General features: G+C 39.6%; 1 protein-coding gene across 2 annotated transcripts in view; it reads left to right on the plus strand.

Moving 5' to 3' along the window:
- The first annotated feature begins 1,316 nt into the window (after positions 1–1,316).
- The window catches only part of Rint1 (RAD50 interactor 1), a 37,245-nt gene continuing 19,832 nt past the window's right edge, over positions 1,317–18,729 (plus strand). Inside the window, exons 1-4 of one of the 2 annotated variants that reach the window (XM_020177853.2) lie at positions 1,317–1,489; positions 1,905–1,950; positions 6,880–7,064; positions 17,733–17,974. In XM_020177853.2, coding sequence (XP_020033442.1) covers positions 1,448–1,489; positions 1,905–1,950; positions 6,880–7,064; positions 17,733–17,974 — 515 coding nt within the window. In that variant the 5' untranslated portion in view covers positions 1,317–1,447. The remainder of the gene's footprint in view (positions 1,490–1,904; positions 1,951–6,879; positions 7,065–17,732; positions 17,975–18,729) is intronic. The other variant, XM_020177852.2, reaches the window with a different exon arrangement.

Here is an 18,729-nt window from a genome sequence, read left to right on the forward strand (position 1 = left end):
AATTTAAAAATATTCTGATTCTTAATTCTTTATAAGTGGCTAGTGTTTTTCCTTTGGAAGTCTTTCTGCCCCCAGTGCCCTGCAGTTTCACACTGATGAGCCTTGGAGTGGGCCAATTTTTACCAATTTTGCTAGACACTCAGTGGTGCATTTGAATTTGGAAACTCCTGATTTTCAGTTTGGGGAAGTTATCTTGAATTATTTTGCTGATGATCCCTCCTTCCCAATTCCTTCTAGCTTTCTTTCTTTTGGAATTTTAACTTTCCAGATATTGGCTCTCCTGAAATGGTCCTCTAATCTATTATTTTTTTCTCCTATTTTTTATTTCTTCATTTTGCTTTCTTCCCCTCCCCCCTTTTCTATTTATTTTCCAACATTTAGCTTTCGGCTCTTTGACTTTTCACTTCTGCTATTCTATTTTTTGTCTCTGATTGCTCTTTTTCTTACTAAATGCTGCAGTGGTAACTCATAACACAGAATATATATTTTGAGTTTTCCTTACTGAATGTTTTCTGTTTCCTTTAAGGATTGCTTGCTTTTTTTTTTTTCTTTTCTTGTTTTGGTTTCTATGGTTCTACCTTCCATTGTTTATGAGGTTGTCAAACCCCAATTCTCTCCCTACCCCTTGCTGCTAACTCCTGTTCCTCTTCCCTGGCAAATAGCAGATGTTTGGGGGTAGAGGGGCTTCCCTGGGCGAAGTGCGTGAAGATGCTGAGTGCATCTTCAGCTCCCGAAACGTTTCCAATGCACTCTGCACCCTCCAGGTGGGAAATTGGCGGGTCATCGCCAGGGAATCTGACGAGCCTTAAAAGAAACATAGATACTGACGTTCATTGGAAATCTCCCAACTAAGCCGAACCAAATAACTCTACCTTGAAGCTTCAAGTCACCAAGCTCACTCACATTCATTCTCACGTGTGACTATTGTCTAATATATATATATGTATATATAATTGATAATTAATATATAAAATGGCCCATATAGCTCATGTAGGGAGATCTCCAACCTCCATCATTAAGTGCTCCAGTGAAGATGGGGTGAATTCAAGTATGACATATTTCATATATTGTAAGAACATCTGTAAATGCCACAATGTATCCCTACCCAGCACAACAATAAAAAGAAAAAGGAAAAGAAAGAGCAAGTTAAAAAAAAAAAGGAAAGAAAAAGAGCTCCAGTGAAGCGGAGGAGCTGGGCTCAACGCCCCGCTCCCACCGCGCTAGGAAGCCTGGACGCGCCGGGCCGGCAGGGGGAGCCGCAGCGCAGGCGGGCGCCGGTGCCGGCGCGGGCGCGCCTCTCTGGGACAAGAGGACGGAACCAGCGAGACGGCGACAGGAAGTCGAGGTGGCTCTCAATCCCGCTGCCACGGAGTCTGCCGCTTGCCGGAGCCGAAAACTGCAGGCCACGCTGGCTGCGCATGGAGCCGAGGACTCGCGCGGATGCAGGATGCTCCGGGTTGGCGAGATCGGCGAGGCGCCGGCAGCCCGGGTGAGGTGGTCCTGGCGACCCGGGGAGGGGACACTGGTGGTCCAGTGAGGCGGTACAGACCTCTCGGAGGAGATTGTCCCCTCGAGGTGACCCTGGAAGCTTGAGAAAGTGATTCCCGTGGCTCGAGATAGAGATAGGTCCTTGGAGGACCTCCCAGGGGAAGTTGTTCTAGTGAAATAGCTCCGGTGGTTCCGGTGAGATGACGGGTCTTTCTGGAGAGGTGGCATAGACCTCCTGGAAGGTGTCAGTGATGGCACCAAGGAGGCGATCCTCTTTGGAACCTGCATCAGATAGCCCTGGCCCCTCAGGAATGTCGTACCACTCCGTTCTTCATGAGGTGCCCTTTGGGAGCCCTCTATGAGTGTCATCTACTACGTCAGGCTTAATTTGTTTGTCACGTCTGTTTTCCTTTTAGTGCTGCTCTGAAAGTGGTGACGAAAGGAAGAACATCCAGGAGAAAAGTAAGCAGGCTCCAAACACCTTAGCTCTTTCTGCCTAGCCATCCCTCCTAAACAGGGTCTGCCACAGAGAAACTTTCTTAGCCTGCTACCTTTTAGATGAAGCATCTCTTTCTGTACAGTATCCTTTAGAGTAATAAATATTATCATTATGCATGGATTTTTGTGTTTCTGAGATTGTTCAATATGGGATGCTGTGGAGAAGAACACTTCCTGCCCTCTATCTAGTACAGGGACTGGAGTTTTCTGCCATCAGACTGTTTCGGAATAACTGGGACCTGCCTGTCACTTTAATGAAGCATCACCTTATTAAACATCAGGAATTTGGAAGGGCTGATGATAATTTATGAGACATGATCACCACCTTTTCTTCTTCTTCTTCTTTTTTGATTTGTTTTGAGACAGGGACTTGTTATGTAACCTGAGCTGGCCTCCAACTCCTGATCTTCCTGCCTCAGCCTCTCAAGTGCTGAGAGCACAGGTGTGCACCATGACGCACAGCTAGACTACCACCTTAATTGGGCTCAAGGAGGAAAGTGATAACTGTTTAGTTGTACTTTTACCTTCAGTGCACTTGCAGTTAAAAATTAGTCTGGGAAGAGCAAAGCGGGTACCTTGGTCCTGGATCTTGGACTGGACGGGGAAGGGGGAAAGGTCAGTATCTCCATTTCCTACCCATGACAGGAGCATATGTCAGAGTGTGGAATTTGCTGTTTTACTTTAATGAGCTAAGAATGCTCATGCTCAGAATGGCAAGTTATTGGAAATCCAGGACTCCTTTGGAGCTTTGAAGTGATTTTTTTGGGGGGTGGGGGTGAAGAGAAGAAAGGAAAAAGCACATGATAGCTTGTTTATGGAGTCGGGTGCTGGTTGCTCATGCCTGTAATCCTAGCTACTTGGGAGGCTGAGATCAGGAGGATCACAGTTTGAGGCCAGCCTGGGCAAATAATTAGTAAGATGCCTCCCCCATCTCCAAAATAACCAGAAGCAAAATGGACTGGAGGTGCGGCTCAAATGGTAGAGTGCCTACTTTACAAGTGTGAAGTCCTGAGTTCAGTGTGAAACCACAGTTCAACTGTGGGTTGAAGGTTAACTCTTCTGACCATGGCAAACAGTCTGGAAAAAAGCAGTGGTAAGAGAAAGGGTGCCCACATTAGCATGTGACCATAGGAGTGAGGCTTGCCCTTGACATTGGCTACTGATTCTTTCTCCTCAGAAGGAAAGCTCCACTGACACTCATAGCTGCCACACTCAGCTCCTTTTCCTTGAAGAAGTTGAGAGTACTCCTCCCTTTAGCCTTTGCCCTTTAGATGCCTGGGAACTCTTAATACCCTACTGATCTGTCATTTTAGTAAAATAATAGATGCACAGTTTGTCCTTCTCCCTTCAGTGGCCCAGTCAACTGTTTTGCAGTTAATAGTGCTCTTTACAGAAAATAGAAGAGGAGAGACATAATCTGCTAAATCACCAATGTGTCATTTTAAAAAATGTCATTTGATTAAGAATGTACTATGTCAGTTTAGCCAGGTGCTCACACCTGTAATCCTAGCTATTCAGGAGGCAGAAATCAGGAGGATTGGAGTAAAGCCATCCAGGCAAATAGTTCATGAGACCCTATCTCAAAAAACCTTTCACAAAAATAAGACGGTAGAGTGGCTTAAAGTGAAGGCCCTGAGTTCAAACTCCAGTACCGCAAAAAAAAAAAAAAAAAGTACTATGCCATTTTAAACATTACTCGTAAAGGATGCAATTTTTTTTAAGTGAAGGAAGGTGGGCATGGTGAGGTGGTAGTTTGAACAAGACCTTGTCTCAAAAAAAAAAAGGTAGAATTGACTCCTGAAATACAGCAAGCTTGAGCATTTATAAATCACTTCCTGGGCTAGCAGAGTGTCTCAAGTGGTAAAATGCCTGCTTTGCAAGCATGAGGCCCTGAGTTCAAACCCCGTATGGCCAAACAAACAAACAAAAAAATCATTTCCTGCCTTCAGATATACCACACAATTCATTTATGATAAATTAAAAAAGATATTGAGTTCAGTACATAATAATAGATTTGTTATAAATTTAATATGTAATAATTATGTGTCAGATTGGGAGAGTAGCTTAAGTGGTAGAGCACCTGCTTAGCAAGGGTGAGGCCCTGAGTTTGAACTCCATTTTACTGTTTCTTTGAGTTCTGTTTTGTTCTGCATATACTTGACCTTATGTGGTATTTTTCTGTGCCTGGTTTATTTGATTTATCATTATTGCTTCTCCATGTTCATCCATGTTGTCACAAGTGACAGGATTTCCTTTATAAAGGCTGAATAGTATTCTATTTTGTATATATATACCACATTTTCTTTACTTACTCATCTACTGATAAGACATTGAAGGCTGAGGATGTGAGGGCGATCTGGCTGCGACATCTGTCACCCCATTGATCGCCAGGGTTGATTCGGCTGATCTGGCTGGCTAGGCGGGTGTCCCTTCCTCCCTCACCACTCCATGTGCGTCCCTCCCGAAGCTGCATGCTTGGTTGAAGAGTACGACCATTCCTGAAAGAGGAGGACCGTTCTTTGTTCAAGGGTATACGAGTAGCTGCGCTCCCCTGCTAGAACCTCCAAACAAGCTCTCAAGACATTTAAGGCTGATTCTATCTATATCTTGGCTGTTGTGAATCATGCTGTAATGAACATAGGAGTACAGGAGTCTTTCACGTGTGATTTCCTTTGACTATATCCCTAGTAGTGGGATTGTTAGATCATATGGTAGTACTTTTTTTAACTTTTTTTTTCTTTGTGATGCTGGAGTTTGAACTCAGGGCCTATACTCTGAGCCACTCCACCAGGCCTTTTTTTTGTGATGGGTTTTTTGAGATAGGGTCATGCAAACTATTTGCCCAGGCTGACTTTGAATTGCGATCCTTCTGATCCCTGCCTCCTGAATAGCTAGGATTATAGATGTGAGCCACTGGAGCCTGGCTAGGCATGCCTTTATTTAGATCTGAAGTGACAGTGGTTAGTAATGAGGCTGATTATACCCTTTCTCTCATTGCTGTTTTCTTAAAACTGCATTTTTGGTAACAAGCCAAGTTCTGTAAGAGACACCTCCAAGAAAGAGGTGAATTCTAGTCAGTATTGCTCCCCACTAAGCTCTGTATTGTCCTCCCAGCTTTTTCCCTCATCTACACACCTTTTTTTTAATCCTTAGGAACTTCTCAAATCTAGGGATTTTAATTCCTCCATGTGGAATCATCAAGTTGTGCAGGGAGTAGAACTGAGCATCGTGAATGACTACACAGTGAAATGGAGCTACCATTATACCACGTTTAACCCAAACTGCAGATTTCCTAAATTTGCCCAGGAAGAAGGAAATCATGAGTGATAATAGGATAGCTTATGTATGGAAACAGATCCTTCAAGAGAAACAGTTTATCTCAGTACACTGGGGTAGAGTGGGAGAAGAGCATGGCAGGCAACCAGGGGTCATGTCATCCCTCATCTGGTTACCAAGAAGCTACAGTGAACCTCCAGGTTTCGCTGAGTTGCAGGGTGCAGTTCAGAAAGCCTCCTTGGCACAGGTAATCAGCAAAGTATAGCTAGAGATACCTGGAAGAGAGGAGAGTGCTAGCGTTCCACAAAGTTAGGACAGCAGAAAATAATTTAATTCCTTTGGAATTAGATTATATATTTACTAAAAAAATATGTTAAGTATTTTGCTTAAACAAAAGTTGGAAAATTTTTATTCTTATATTTGATTTTTGCTTCACTGCACCAAGAATTAGAGGTAACTTAATGTCTTAATAAACATCCTGAATAATAGAAGAAGGTAGACTCTGCAGAGTGAAAAACTGATTTGTAAAACAAGATATGATCAATTTTCATAGAATTTTCACAGAATAAAGAGTACACTCTTGGGCTGTAGGTGTGTCTGAAGTGGTAAAGCACCTGCTTTGCAAGTGTGAATCCCTGAGTTCAAATCCCAGTCCCACCCTCCAGAAAAAGTACACTGGGAAATTTCATTTGTGAAATGGGATGAGATCAAAGCTACACAGTGTTCTTGCTTTCACTAGGCATTGTTTGCTCTGTTTTAATAAATGTCCAGTAATTGTTGCCTGTGTTATCACTCTTCTCAAGAAGTGGCCTCGAGGTTCCAAGTCTCCTGTTGTTGTTTTTGCCACATTTAGTAAAGCCACTGTGAATTGGGCTAAGTCTGACTTGTTTGCCATGGAAACAATTTCACTTGGACTGTACAGATTAGTGGTTATATTCCCCTCGTCCCCCTACTCTCCCATAATTCGTATTTTTTCCATGTTTCCTTATTTTTTTGTGGTACTAGAGATTGAACCCAGTGCCTCATGCTTGCTAGGCAAGTGCTGTACCACCTGAGCCATGCCCCTTGCCCTCTATAAGGAGCTTTTATTCATCTGTCACCTTTTCAGAGTTTTTCCATAAATAGAAATCTACTTATACTGTTTTAATATGTTAAAGCCAGAGAACTCCTTTGGTATTATTCGAGATAAGACCTTTGTCTTTTACAAAGTTTGAAAAGGTATTAGGCATTGTCATGCAGTGTCTGTTGGAACCTCTGGTTACTAGGTCAGACTTACGGAATTTTTTCTTCACTCTGAGTCTTCTCAGCTCTTAAACATTGTATAGTTGCATAGTTGATGGACTGCTTTGTAGCTATTCATTTGGTTCTGTGTATCTATATAAATAAACATATCTATCTATAGTGTGTGTATATATTCTTTAAATTATCTACTTTTTTTTGTGGTATTGGAATTGAACCCTGGGACTGTGCATGTAAGTCATGTTCTCTAACCATTGAGCTACATCTCTAACCCTCAATTGTTAACTTTTAAAGGTGAATAAATTGCCTTGTATATCTTTTATATTTCCTTTAACTCCATAGTACTTGGTGTTGATAGGTGCTATTCTTTTATTTTAGGTGGCATAAATATTGCTGCTCTTGTTGGAAATGAACAAGTCAGTGAAGGTACAGATAATGGTGATCTTTCTTCTTATGTGTCTGCGTTCATTGAAAAGGAAGTTGGAAATGACCTTAAATCTTTAAAGAAACTTGATAAACTCATAGAACAAATGACAGGAAGTAAAATGCAGTTAGAAGAACAGGTAAGTATTAAAACTCAATGAAATAATAACGGTAGTATATTCATTATAAGTAATAGAGTATATATAATCACTATTATGCAGAATTTTAAAGATACAGAGTATGACAAATAATCTTATTTAGCTGTGTTGTAACAGGCTTTAAGGTCCTACAATTTCCTATGTATTTTACAAATTATTGAAAAGACAAAGTTCCTACTGATTTGTATCTTGAAAACGTAATGATAGGTAACATTTTATATGTTTTTCATGGAATAACTTCTAAAGTGCTTTTATGAGTAAGTAATTTCATAGTATACAAAGGTGTTTAAACACCTTTATTCCAGATTTCTATAAATACACACCCAGAAAGGAAACATGGTAAGAAGTATAATATTATGACAATGATTATTTGAGGGCAGTTGGTTGAATGATGACTTAATTTCTTCATATTTTTATGTATTTTCAGGGTTTTTCTTTTTCTAACGAACATACTACTTAAAATTTAAGATCCCAATGAAAATAATTCTTGAGCCAAAGATAAGTGGTTCTCATTAGTTGCAATAGTCTGTTGTCACAGATAAAAGATTTGTATTGTGTAAGTACTAAATTAGGTTAAGTTTGTTATCTTCAGGTCATCAGTCATCTTATGTTCTTATGGCTCTTCCCATCACCTTGGACCTCCACAATTTTCTGTCTTTCCACTTTACCTACTACTAGTCTTTGTTTAGCCTGGCTGGCTCAGCCTTTTTCACTCCTAGAAGGCCTAGTTGGAGACTATCACACAGCCTAGTGAATTGATGCCAGCCCAATGTGTGAGTGTGTCTGTCTTCAGCCATACCCACAGTCTTCCCCTAGTTGTCCTTCCAAATTCTCCCCAAGACATCTACCTGACCTGGCCATTCTGCCCTTTCCTTTTTCTGAACAGAAAAAGTTGAGTCTATCTAGTACAAATCTATTAAACAGTCTTCCCCACATTCCTAAACTTATTTATTTTTGATTTAACTTTTATTTTCAAACTTATTTGTAACCATTTTTACTTCTTAATTGAGCAGAGGCTCAATCTAAGGCAGTCCTTGTGCCCCAGATCCTTCCTGCCTCCACAGTGAACTTGCTTTACTCTTAGAGTTTCATCCTTTGCTCATCAACGAGTCCTGTCTTCTCAAGGATGGACACACGTAGGTCTTTGTTGTAAAACCTAAACAAACAAAGAAGAACACCTTCGTTTCATCTTTTAGTAGATGTTTGTTCTTTTCTTTGACTATCTGGCTTCTTGAAAAGTGATTTTTGAGCTGGGTGTGGTAGTGTACACCTGTCATCCCAGCATTTGGGAGACTGAGGCAGGAGGATCATGAATTCCAGGCCAACCTCACATAGTGAAACCCTGTCTCAAGAAAATAAAAATATAAAATGAAATAAGAATATGTTTTCAAAAAAGTCATCTTTGTTATCTGTCTCTGCTTTCTAATTTGCCATTTGCTCTTTGACCTCTGTAATCAGTCTTTCCCCCAGTGACCATAGAAACTGTTGCTGAAATCCCTCATTGAATCTGAAACTCATCATGTCCTGATCAGTTTGTAATGATCAGTTTCTTTTTTTTTTTTTTTTCATTTTTCTTTTATTATTCATATGTGCATACAAGGCTTGGTTCATTTCTCCCCCCTGCCCCCACCCCCTCCCTTACCACCCACTCCACCCCCTCCCGCTCCCCCCCTCAATACCCAGCAGAAACTATTTTGCCCTTATCTCTAATTTTGTTGTAGAGAGAGTATAAGCAATAATAGGAAGGAACAAGGGGTTTTGCTGGTTGAGATAAGGATAGCTATACAGGGCATTGACTCACATTGATTTCCTGTGCGTGGGTGTTACCTTCTAGGTTAATTCTTTTTGATCTAACCTTTTCTCTAGTTCCTGGTCCCCTTTTCCTATTGGCCTCAGTTGCTTTAAGGTATCTGCTTTAGTTTCTCTGCATTAAGGGCAACAAATGCTAGCTAATTTTTTAGGTGTCTTACCTATCCTCACCCCTCCCTTGTGTGCTAAAGCTTTTATCATGTGCTCATAGTCCAATCCCCTTGTTGTGTTTGCCCTTGATCTAATGTCCACATATGAGGGAGAACATACGATTTTTGGTCTTTTGAGCCAGGCTAACCTCACTCAGAATGATGTTCTCCAATTCCATCCATTTACCAGCGAATGATAACATTTCGTTCTTCTTCATGGCTGCATAAAATTCCATTGTGTATAGATACCACATTTTCTTAATCCATTCGTCAGTGCTGGGGCATCTTGGCTGTTTCCATAACTTGGCTATTGTGAATAGTGCCACAATAAACATGGATGTGCAGGTGCCTCTGGAGTAACAGTCTTTTGGGTATATCCCCAAGAGTGGTATTGCTGGATCAAATGGTAGATCGATGTCCAGCTTTTTAAGTAGCCTCCAAATTTTTTTCCAGAGTGGTTGTACTAGTCTACATTCCCACCAACAGTGTAAGAGGGTTCCTTTTTCCCCGCATCCTCGCCAAAACCTGTTGTTGGTGGTGTTGCTGATGATGGCTATTCTAACAGGGGTGAGGTGGAATCTTAGTGTGGTTTTAATTTGCATTTCCTTTATTGCTAGAGATGGTGAGCATTTTTTCATGTGTTTTCTGGCCATTTGAATTTCTTCTTTTGAGAAAGTTCTGTTTAGTTCACCTGCCCATTTCTTTATTGGTTCATTAGTTTTGGGAGAATTTAGTTTTTTAAGTTCCCTGTATATTCTGGTTATCAGTCCTTTGTCTGATGTATAGTTGGCAAATATTTTCTCCCACTCTGTGGGTGTTCTCTTCAGTTTAGAGACCATTTCTTTTGATGAACAGAAGCTTTTTAGTTTTATGAGGTCCCATTTATCTATGCTATCTCTTAGTTGCTGTGCTGCTGGGGTTTCATTGAGAAAGTTCTTACCTATACCTACTAACTCCAGAGTATTTCCTACTCTTTCTTGTATCAACTTAAGAGTTTGGGGTCTGATATTAAGATCCTTGATCCATTTTGAGTTAATCTTGGTATAGGGTGATATACATGGATCTAGTTTCAGTTTTTTGCAGACTGCTAACCAGTTTTCCCAGCAGTTTTTGTTGAAGAGGCTGCTATTTCTCCATCGTATATTTTTAGCTCCTTTGTCAAAGATAAGTTGCTTATAGTTGTGTGGCTTCATATCTGGATCCTCTATTCTGTTCCACTGGTCTTCATGTCTGTTTTTGTGCCAGTACCATGCTGTTTTTATTATTATTGCTTTGTAATATAGTTTGAAGTCAGGTATTGTGATACCTCCTGCATTGTTCTTTTGACTGAGTATTGCCTTGGCTATTCGTGGCCTCTTGTGTTTCCATATAAATTTAACAGTAGATTTTTCAATCTCTTTGATGAATGTCATTGGAATTTTGATGGGAATTGCATTAAACATGTAGATTACTTTTGGGAGTATCGACATTTTTACTATGTTGATTCTACCAATCCATGAGCATGGGAGATCTCTCCACTTTCTATAGTCTTCCTCAATCTCTTTCTTCAGAAGTGTATAGTTTTCCTTGTAGAGGTCTTTCACATCTTTTGTTAGGTTTACACCTAGGTATTTGATTTTTTTTGAGGCTATTGTAAATGGAATTGTTTTCATACATTCTTTTTCCGTTTGCTCATTGTTAGTGTATAGAAATGCTAATGATTTTTCTATGTTGATTTTATATCCTGCTACCTTGCTATAGCTATTGATGATGTCTAGAAGCTTCTGAGTAGAGTTTTTTGGGTCTTTAAGGTATAGGATCATGTCGTCTGCAAATAGGGATATTTTGACAGTTTCTTTACCTATTTGTATTCCTTTTATTCCTTCTTCTTGCCTAATTGCTCTGGCTAGGAATTCCAGTACTATGTTGAATAGGAGTGGAGATAGTGGGCATCCTTGTCTGGTTCCTGATTTTAGAGGGAACGGTTTTAATTTTTCTCCGTTAAGTATAATGCTGGCTGTAGGTTTGTCATATATAGCTTTTATAATGTTGAGGAACTTTCCTTCTATTCCTAGTTTTCTTAGAGCTTTTATCATGAAATGATGTTGGATCTTATCAAAGGCTTTTTCTGCATCTATTGAGATGATCAAGTGGTTTTTGTCTTTGCTTCTGTTAATGTGGTTTATTACGTTTATTGATTTTCGTATGTTGAACCACCCCTGCATCCCTGGGATGAAGCCTACCTGGTCGTGGTGAATAATCTTTTTGATGTGTTGCTGAATTCGATTTGCCATTATTTTGTTGAGGATTTTTGCATCAATGTTCATTAAGGAGATTGGCCTATAGTTCTCCTTTTTGGAGGTGTCTTTGCCTGGTTTTGGGATAAGTGTAATAGTGGCTTCATAAAATGTGTTTGGCAGTTTTCCTTCCCTTTCTATTTCATGGAACAGTTTAAGGAGGGTTGGTATCAGTTCTTCTTTAAAGGTCTGATAGAATTCAGCAGAGAATCCATCAGGTCCTGGACTTTTCTTTTTGGGGAGACTCTTGATTGCTGCTTCAATTTCATTTTGTGTTATAGGTCTATTCAGGTGATTAATTTCCTCTTGGTTCAGTTTTGGATGATCATATGTATCTAGAAATCTGTCCATTTCTTTTAGATTTTCAAATTTATTTGAATATAGGTTCTCAAAGTAGTCTCTGATGATTTCCTGGACTTCCATGGTGTTTGTTGTTATCTCCCCTTTTGCATTCCTGATTCTACTAATTTGGGTTTTTTCTCTCCTCATTTTAGTCAGGTTTGCCAGGGGTCTATCGATCTTGTTTATTTTTTCAAAGAACCAACTTTTTGTTTCATTAATTCTTTGTATGGTTTTTTTTGGTTTCTATTTCGTTGATTTCAGCTCTTATTTTTATTATTTCTCTCCTTCTATTTGTTTTGGGATTTGCTTGTTCTTGTTTTTCTAGGAGTTTGAGATGTATCATTAGGTCATTGATTTGGGATCTTTCAATCTTTTTAATATATGCACTCATGGCTATAAACTTTCCTCTCAAGACTGCCTTAGCTGTGTCCCATAGGTTCTGGTAGGTTGTGTTTTCATTTTCATTGACTTCTAGGAACTTTTTAATTTCCTCTTTTATTGCATCGATGATCCATTCTTCATTAAGTAATGAGCTATTTAGTTTCCAGCTGTTTGCATGTTTTTTGTCTTTACTTTTGTTGTTGAGTTCTACTTTTACTGCATTGTGGTCAGATAGTATGCATGGTATTATTTCTATTTTCTTATATTTGCTGAGGCTTGCTTTGTGCCCTAGGATATGATCTATTTTGGAGAAGGTTCCATGGGCTGCTGAGAAGAATGTATATTGTGTAGAGGTTGGATGAAATGTTCTGTAGACATCTACTAGGTCCACTTGATCTATTGCATATTTTAGATCTTGGATTTCTTTATTGAGTTTTTGTTTGGATGACCTATCTATTGATGATAATGGAGTGTTAAAGTCTCCCACAACCACTGTGTTGGCGTTTATATATGCTTTTAGGTCTTTCAGGGTATGTTTGATGAAATTGGGTGCGTTGACATTGGGTGCGTACAGATTGATGATTATTATTTCTTTTTGGTCTATTTCCCCTTTTATTAGTATGGAATGTCCTTCTTTATCTCGTTTGATCAATGTAGGTTTGAAGTCTACTTTGTCAGAGATAAGTATTGCTACTCCTGCTTGTTCTCGGGGGCCATTGGCTTGGTAAATCTTCTTCCAGTCTTTCATCCTAAGCATATGCTTATTTCTGTCGGTGAGATGAGTCTCCTGTAAGCAACAAATTGTTGGATCTTCTTTTTTAATCCATTTTGTCAAACGGTGTCTTTTGATGGGTGAATTAAGTCCATTAACATTAAGTGTTAGTACTGATAGGTATGTGGTGATTCCTGCCATTTAGTTATCTTAGTTGTTTGAAGGTTTGATTGTGTGTACCTAACTTGATGTTACTCTCTACTGTCTTGCTTTTTCTTATCCTGTGGTTTGGTGCTGCCTGCCTTTTCATGGTTAAGTTGGGTGTCACTTTCTGTGTGCAGGATCCCTTGCAGAATCTTTTGTAATGGTGGCTTTGTGGTCACATATTGTTTTAGTTTCTGCTTATCATGGAAGACTTTTATTGCTCCATCTATTTTGAATGATAGCTTTGCTGGGTAGAGTATCCTGGGGTTGAAGTTATTTTCATTCAGTGCCCGGAAGATCTCACCCCACGCTCTTCTTGCTTTTAATGTTTCTGTTGAGAAGTCTGCTGTGATTTTGATGGGTTTACCTTTGTATGTTACTTGTTTTTTCTCTCTTGCAGCCTTCAATATTCTTTCCTTAGTTTCTGAACTTGTTGTTTTAATGATGATATGTCGTGGAGTAGTTCTATTTTGATCTGGTCTGTTTGGTGTCCTGGAGGCCTCTTGCATTTGTATGGGAATATCTTTCTCTAGATTTGGGAAATTTTCCGTTATTATTTTGTTGAATATATTACGCATTCCCTTCGCTTGCACCTCTTCTCCTTCTTCGATGCCCATGATTCTCAAGTTTGGTCTTTTGATGGAGTCAGTGAGTTCTTGCATTTTCTTTTCACAGGTCTTGAGTTGTTTAATTAATAGTTCTTCAGTTTTTCCTTTAATTACCATTTCATCTTCAAGTTCTGAGATTCTGTCTTCTGTTTGTTCTATTCTGCTGGATTGCCCTTCCGTTTTGTTTTGCAGTTCTGTTTCGTTCTTTTTTCTGAGGTGTTCCATATCCTGGCTGTTTTCTTCTTTATTGTTGTCTATTTTTGTCCTGAGTTCATTTATCCATTTATTCATTGTGTTCTCTCTTTCACTTTGGTGTTTATACAGTGCTTCTATGGTTTCCTTTATTTCTTCTTTTGCTTTTTCAAATTCTCTATTTTTATTGTCTTGCAATTTCTTGAGTGTCTCCTGTACATTTTGGTTGACCCTATCCAGTATCATCTCTATAAAATTCTCATTGAGTACCTGTAGTATGTCTTCTTTTAAATTATTCTTGTAGGCTTCATTGGGTCTTTTGGCATAGTTTATCTTCATTTTGTTGGAGTCTGGCTCTGAGTTTCTGTTCTCTTCATTCCCCTCTGGTTCCTGTACTAATTTTTTGCTGTGGGGAAACTGGTTTCCTTGTTTTTTCTGTCTTCCTGTCATTGTCCTTGGTGTTGTTACTGTCCCTGTACTGTGTGTAATTAAGTATTTTCTAGCTTGTAATGATAACAATGGTAATATTGAGAATGGAAGAGTGAGCTGAGATGGAAAGCAAGAAGTTAAAGAAAAGGGGAAAACAAATATACAGACAAGAGGGAGAAAGCAGAACAAGGTATCAGACAAGAGAGTTTCAAAGGTATAAACAGGGAGTGTTAGTGTACTAATCGACAGTAAGCTGAACAGACAATAGAGTGACAGAGAGAGGATTGAAAATCAAAGATAAAAAAAATAAAAAATAAATATATGAAAGTAATATCTATTTATAAAAATGAATTAAAATAAAATGGAAAATAGAAAATTAAAAAAAAAAAAACAAAAAACCAAAAAACTTCCAAGTTTATATGCAATGCAATTTCAGTCTTAATAATTTGGATGTCCGTCTCAATCTCCAGTCCTGGAGTTGGTGCCTCAGATGTTGTTCTGTAGTTGTCTCATCAAAGGGGATGCATAAAGTAGAACAAAACTACACTCACACACACACAGAAGAAAAAAAAAAAAAAAAAAGCCCCACCAAGTGTCCCCAGTTCAAATGCAATACAGTTTCAGTAAGTTTTTCGGCTTGCAGGTGTAATTCGGTTGTTCTCTCATCAAAGGTAGGGAGAAAAAGAAAAAAAAGCGTCTGGAGGCAGTTCTGAGAATGGTATCTGCAACTGTGGCTTGCCTGCCTGCTGCTCTCAGCCTGTAGCTGGCGGCGTTATTTATGCAGATCTCTGGGGTGAGCTAGCGCTCACCTGGTCCCACAGGCTTTGTTTGCTCAGAGTTCTCCTGTGCGGGGGGGCCTCTGCTACAGGCTTTCCCCTTTCCAAGCACTGGGAAAGGTGACACTGCCCCGCGTTGTCAGGCCTGCGTGTTTATTTACAGTTCACGTGGGAAGTGGGTCTTCCCTCCTCTCACAAGCGTCCCCGCTCCTGGTTGCTGGGCGCGCCCCGCTCCCGCCAGAGCCTCTCCGGCCGCCCGGCTCGTTTATTTACAGTCCCGGGAAGGAGTCCCTTCCCCCAATCTTCAGCGCTCAGGGCGCCCCACCCTCTTTCCAGCGTGTCTTAACTGTTCTTATTGCTTATTACTCAGTTTCTCTTTTTTTCCTGGGTGGAGGTCAGTCTGTCCAGGGGGCTATGCTGCTCTGGCCCAGGCTTGTCTGTGGGGCTACCGTGGTACCGTGAAGCTCACCTGGTCCGCGTCTTCCCAAGCCGTATGGGCGCCGGCCACTGGCGGCCCCGGGGGCCTCCTCGGTTCTCCATTTAACGTGAAGTGGAGATTCTCTGCACCGGCTGGAGGTGTGGAGGGGTCAAAGTTATGCCTTTTCTCGGTGATTATGCCTGCAAAGTGTGTCTCCAGCGTCTCTCCAAGATTTCACTATAGGAGGCTCGCTTTCTGCTTCCTACCTCTAGCCGCCATCTTGGAATTCTCTAATGATCAGTTTCTTAAAAGGTTTCCCTCTCAGGACTGGAAGTAGAGTACCTGGTTTGCAAATAGGGGGAAGCCCAAGGTTTCCCTCTCTTGGATAATGGTGCCACCAGCCTGTTCAACCCCATCCCAAGTCATCTGAGTTCTGCTCTTGAGCATCTCCATCCTTGCTTTCCCACCACTACTGCCACTTCATTTAGATTGTCATTCTCCTGTTGCATTTGTTGTAGTTTGCCAATCTTCTGTTTTCTCTATGCTGCCACAGTAACTTTCTTTTTCTGTTCCTTACAGAAATTTTATTATATGTACATAGAAAAAATATATAAGTATAAAAATATATAAGTATATATATAAGTATATGGTTAAAAGTTTTTCTATGTACATGCAAAACATGCATACTTAAAATATTTATAGCTTACCTTTTTGTAGTTAGTATAACATAGTACTTGTTTCCCTATCAATAAGTGTAGGTCTCTCTCTCTCTCTTTTTTTGTGGTGCTGTGAATGGAACCCAGGGCCTCATACATGCTAGGCAAGCACTCTTATCACTGAGCTGATAAGAGTCAGCCCTCTTTTTTGCTGGTTTTATGATACTCAAATATGGCTATGCCATAATACTCAAATATGGCTATGCCATAATTTAACCAGGCGTCCTTGTTGATGGACATTTTTATTAGTTTGTTTTGATTACAAATAATATGGGAATAAATATAATTGTCATATTACCTTTTTAAATCATAAGTTTAACTGAACTATTCTCTTATAAACACTCCATTGCCTATGTATAAAATCCATATTCTTGTAGGGCACAAAATATCACCTGTGGTTGGGTCTTTCTCTACCTGTCCAGGCTCCTCTTGTGCATTTGAACTGTATTCTATGTTCCATGCCCTGCCTGCGCCTTGCATGCAGATCATGACTGAGCTGTTCTTTCTGCCCGGAATATCCTTTCCTTTTGTAGTCCCCTGGAAAATTCTCACCCATCCTGCATGAGTGGCCTGTGCATGACCTATACATGCTGAATTGTCCTGTACCTCAGAACCCTGCTTTTAGAAAATAAGCAGGTTCGAAAATGCAGAATGTGGAATGCAGATTCCACATTGGTAGTTAGAAAATGCAGAATCTTGTTCCTTACTTCAGACTTACACAGCCTGATAATACTATAACAGGACCTCCAGGAGATTCTTGTACACATTCAAGGTTGGAAAGCACTACTTAGTACACCATTTCTCCTAACATGTCAGTTTTATTGGATTAACCCCACTATTGAGATTACTTCTTCACATCTCTTTTCCATCCAAACTGAGCTTAAGGGAAGATATCATGTCTTTATATCTTTGTAACCTTAGCATAGTTCCTGGTTCAGAATAAATGTCTAATCAGTGTTGATTGAGTTGAAATTCCTCTACAAAATTCTCTGTATCATAATGATGCCTAATATTTGTGTATGTTTTCTCATGTGCCATAAAAAAAATCTTTTAATAAATGCTGTATCTAAAGACATTACCTAGATAACATTCTTACCAAGTCAGTAATTCTCAGCTTCAATCAGAATCACTGGGAAGGACTTTTACAAAATACAGATGCCCAGCTATATTGTGAATACAGCTTCGAATCAGAGTTTCATTTTTACTTTTTGTTTTATTTGAAGACAGGGTTTTACTGTTTAGCCTAGGCTGGCCTCCAACTTGTGAGTCTGCTGCTTCAGCCTCCCTAGTGCTGGGATGATAGGCACAGGCCACCATTCCCAGCATCATTTGCTTCTGAAGGAAAATATTTAGTAGGTGAGACAAATGCTCTCTGACTGGACCCTCTCTAGATGCTTGTTGGGGACCAGTGTGGTAGGGGAGCCCCTCTCTTCATGTATGTGTGCTTCACATACAACATTGTATATGTGGGTTTGATTAGCATAGGATGAAGAAATCAGACTTTTCTTTCAAGCTTTTAAGGGACAGTGTTCAGTTCTGTTAGAACAAACATGGTTGTGATCTAATAGATATGTCTGGAAATTTCATGTGAGAGCTGATGTTTTCTTTTGGTGTTGTTTTTTGTTTTGGTATGATTAGGTACTTACAATTTCATCAGAAATTCCCAAAAGAATTCAAAGTGCCTTAAAAAATGCAGAAGAATCAAAGCAACTTCTTAATCAATTTTTGGAGCAACAAACTCATCTCTCCAGCTGCATTAACAACCATTTACTGTCTGCACAGCCCTGGATGGACGATCTTGGGGCCATGATTAACCAAATTGAAGAGACTGAACGGCATCTTGCTTACCTTAAATGGATTTCACAAATTGAAGAACTAAGGTAAAGTGGCCCTTTTTGTTCTCATAATTATTGTTTTCCTTTGAGGCTGTGTCTTTGAGAGTGCATGTATGCCATTCAATAATTGAGTTAATTAAAGATTATAATAATGTAATTTTGTCAGTTGTTATGAAAATAGCATTATGATAATGATTCTTTTCCTTTATTGTGAATGAACATAAACTTTTCAGGGAGGTTAATTTGCATTTGAAAAAGTAATCTAAGTTAAAATTTTAAGTCTTATAGTTGTGTTATGAACACATGGTAAAAAGTATTATTTGTAATGCCAAATTAATAAAACAAACCCTCAGTGAGATAATAAATATTCATACCAAATTTCATTTTATTTATTTATTTTTTGGCAGTACTGAGATTTGTACTCAGGGCCTGGCACTTGCTAAGTAGGTGCTCTACCACTTGAGCCACACCTCCAGTCCCCTACTTAATTTTTAGAGATTGTCACTTAATGAAGTGTATTGTTTTCTCTAGAATTTGAATTATTTTCAGTGGGAATCACCTGATAAGTACTGCACAGCATTCTTAGATAAATGACAGAATTCTGCTACTTGTGGGTAGGGAAAAAAGAAGTAAAGTTCTTTTTTAATTGAGTATGTACCACTCACTGGTAGTTGATTGTAAGCATCTGGTATTGCCTTTCAAACAAGCCAGAGTAACATTTCTACCTAAATGGGCAGATTATGTGGTTTCATGGTATGGTCCCCTGGCCCCTCCAAATTGTACTCTCTTATCCTTGCTTT

This window comes from Castor canadensis, chromosome 2, assembly GCF_047511655.1.
Source record: "Castor canadensis chromosome 2, mCasCan1.hap1v2, whole genome shotgun sequence".
Lineage (NCBI taxonomy): Eukaryota > Metazoa > Chordata > Mammalia > Rodentia > Castoridae > Castor > Castor canadensis.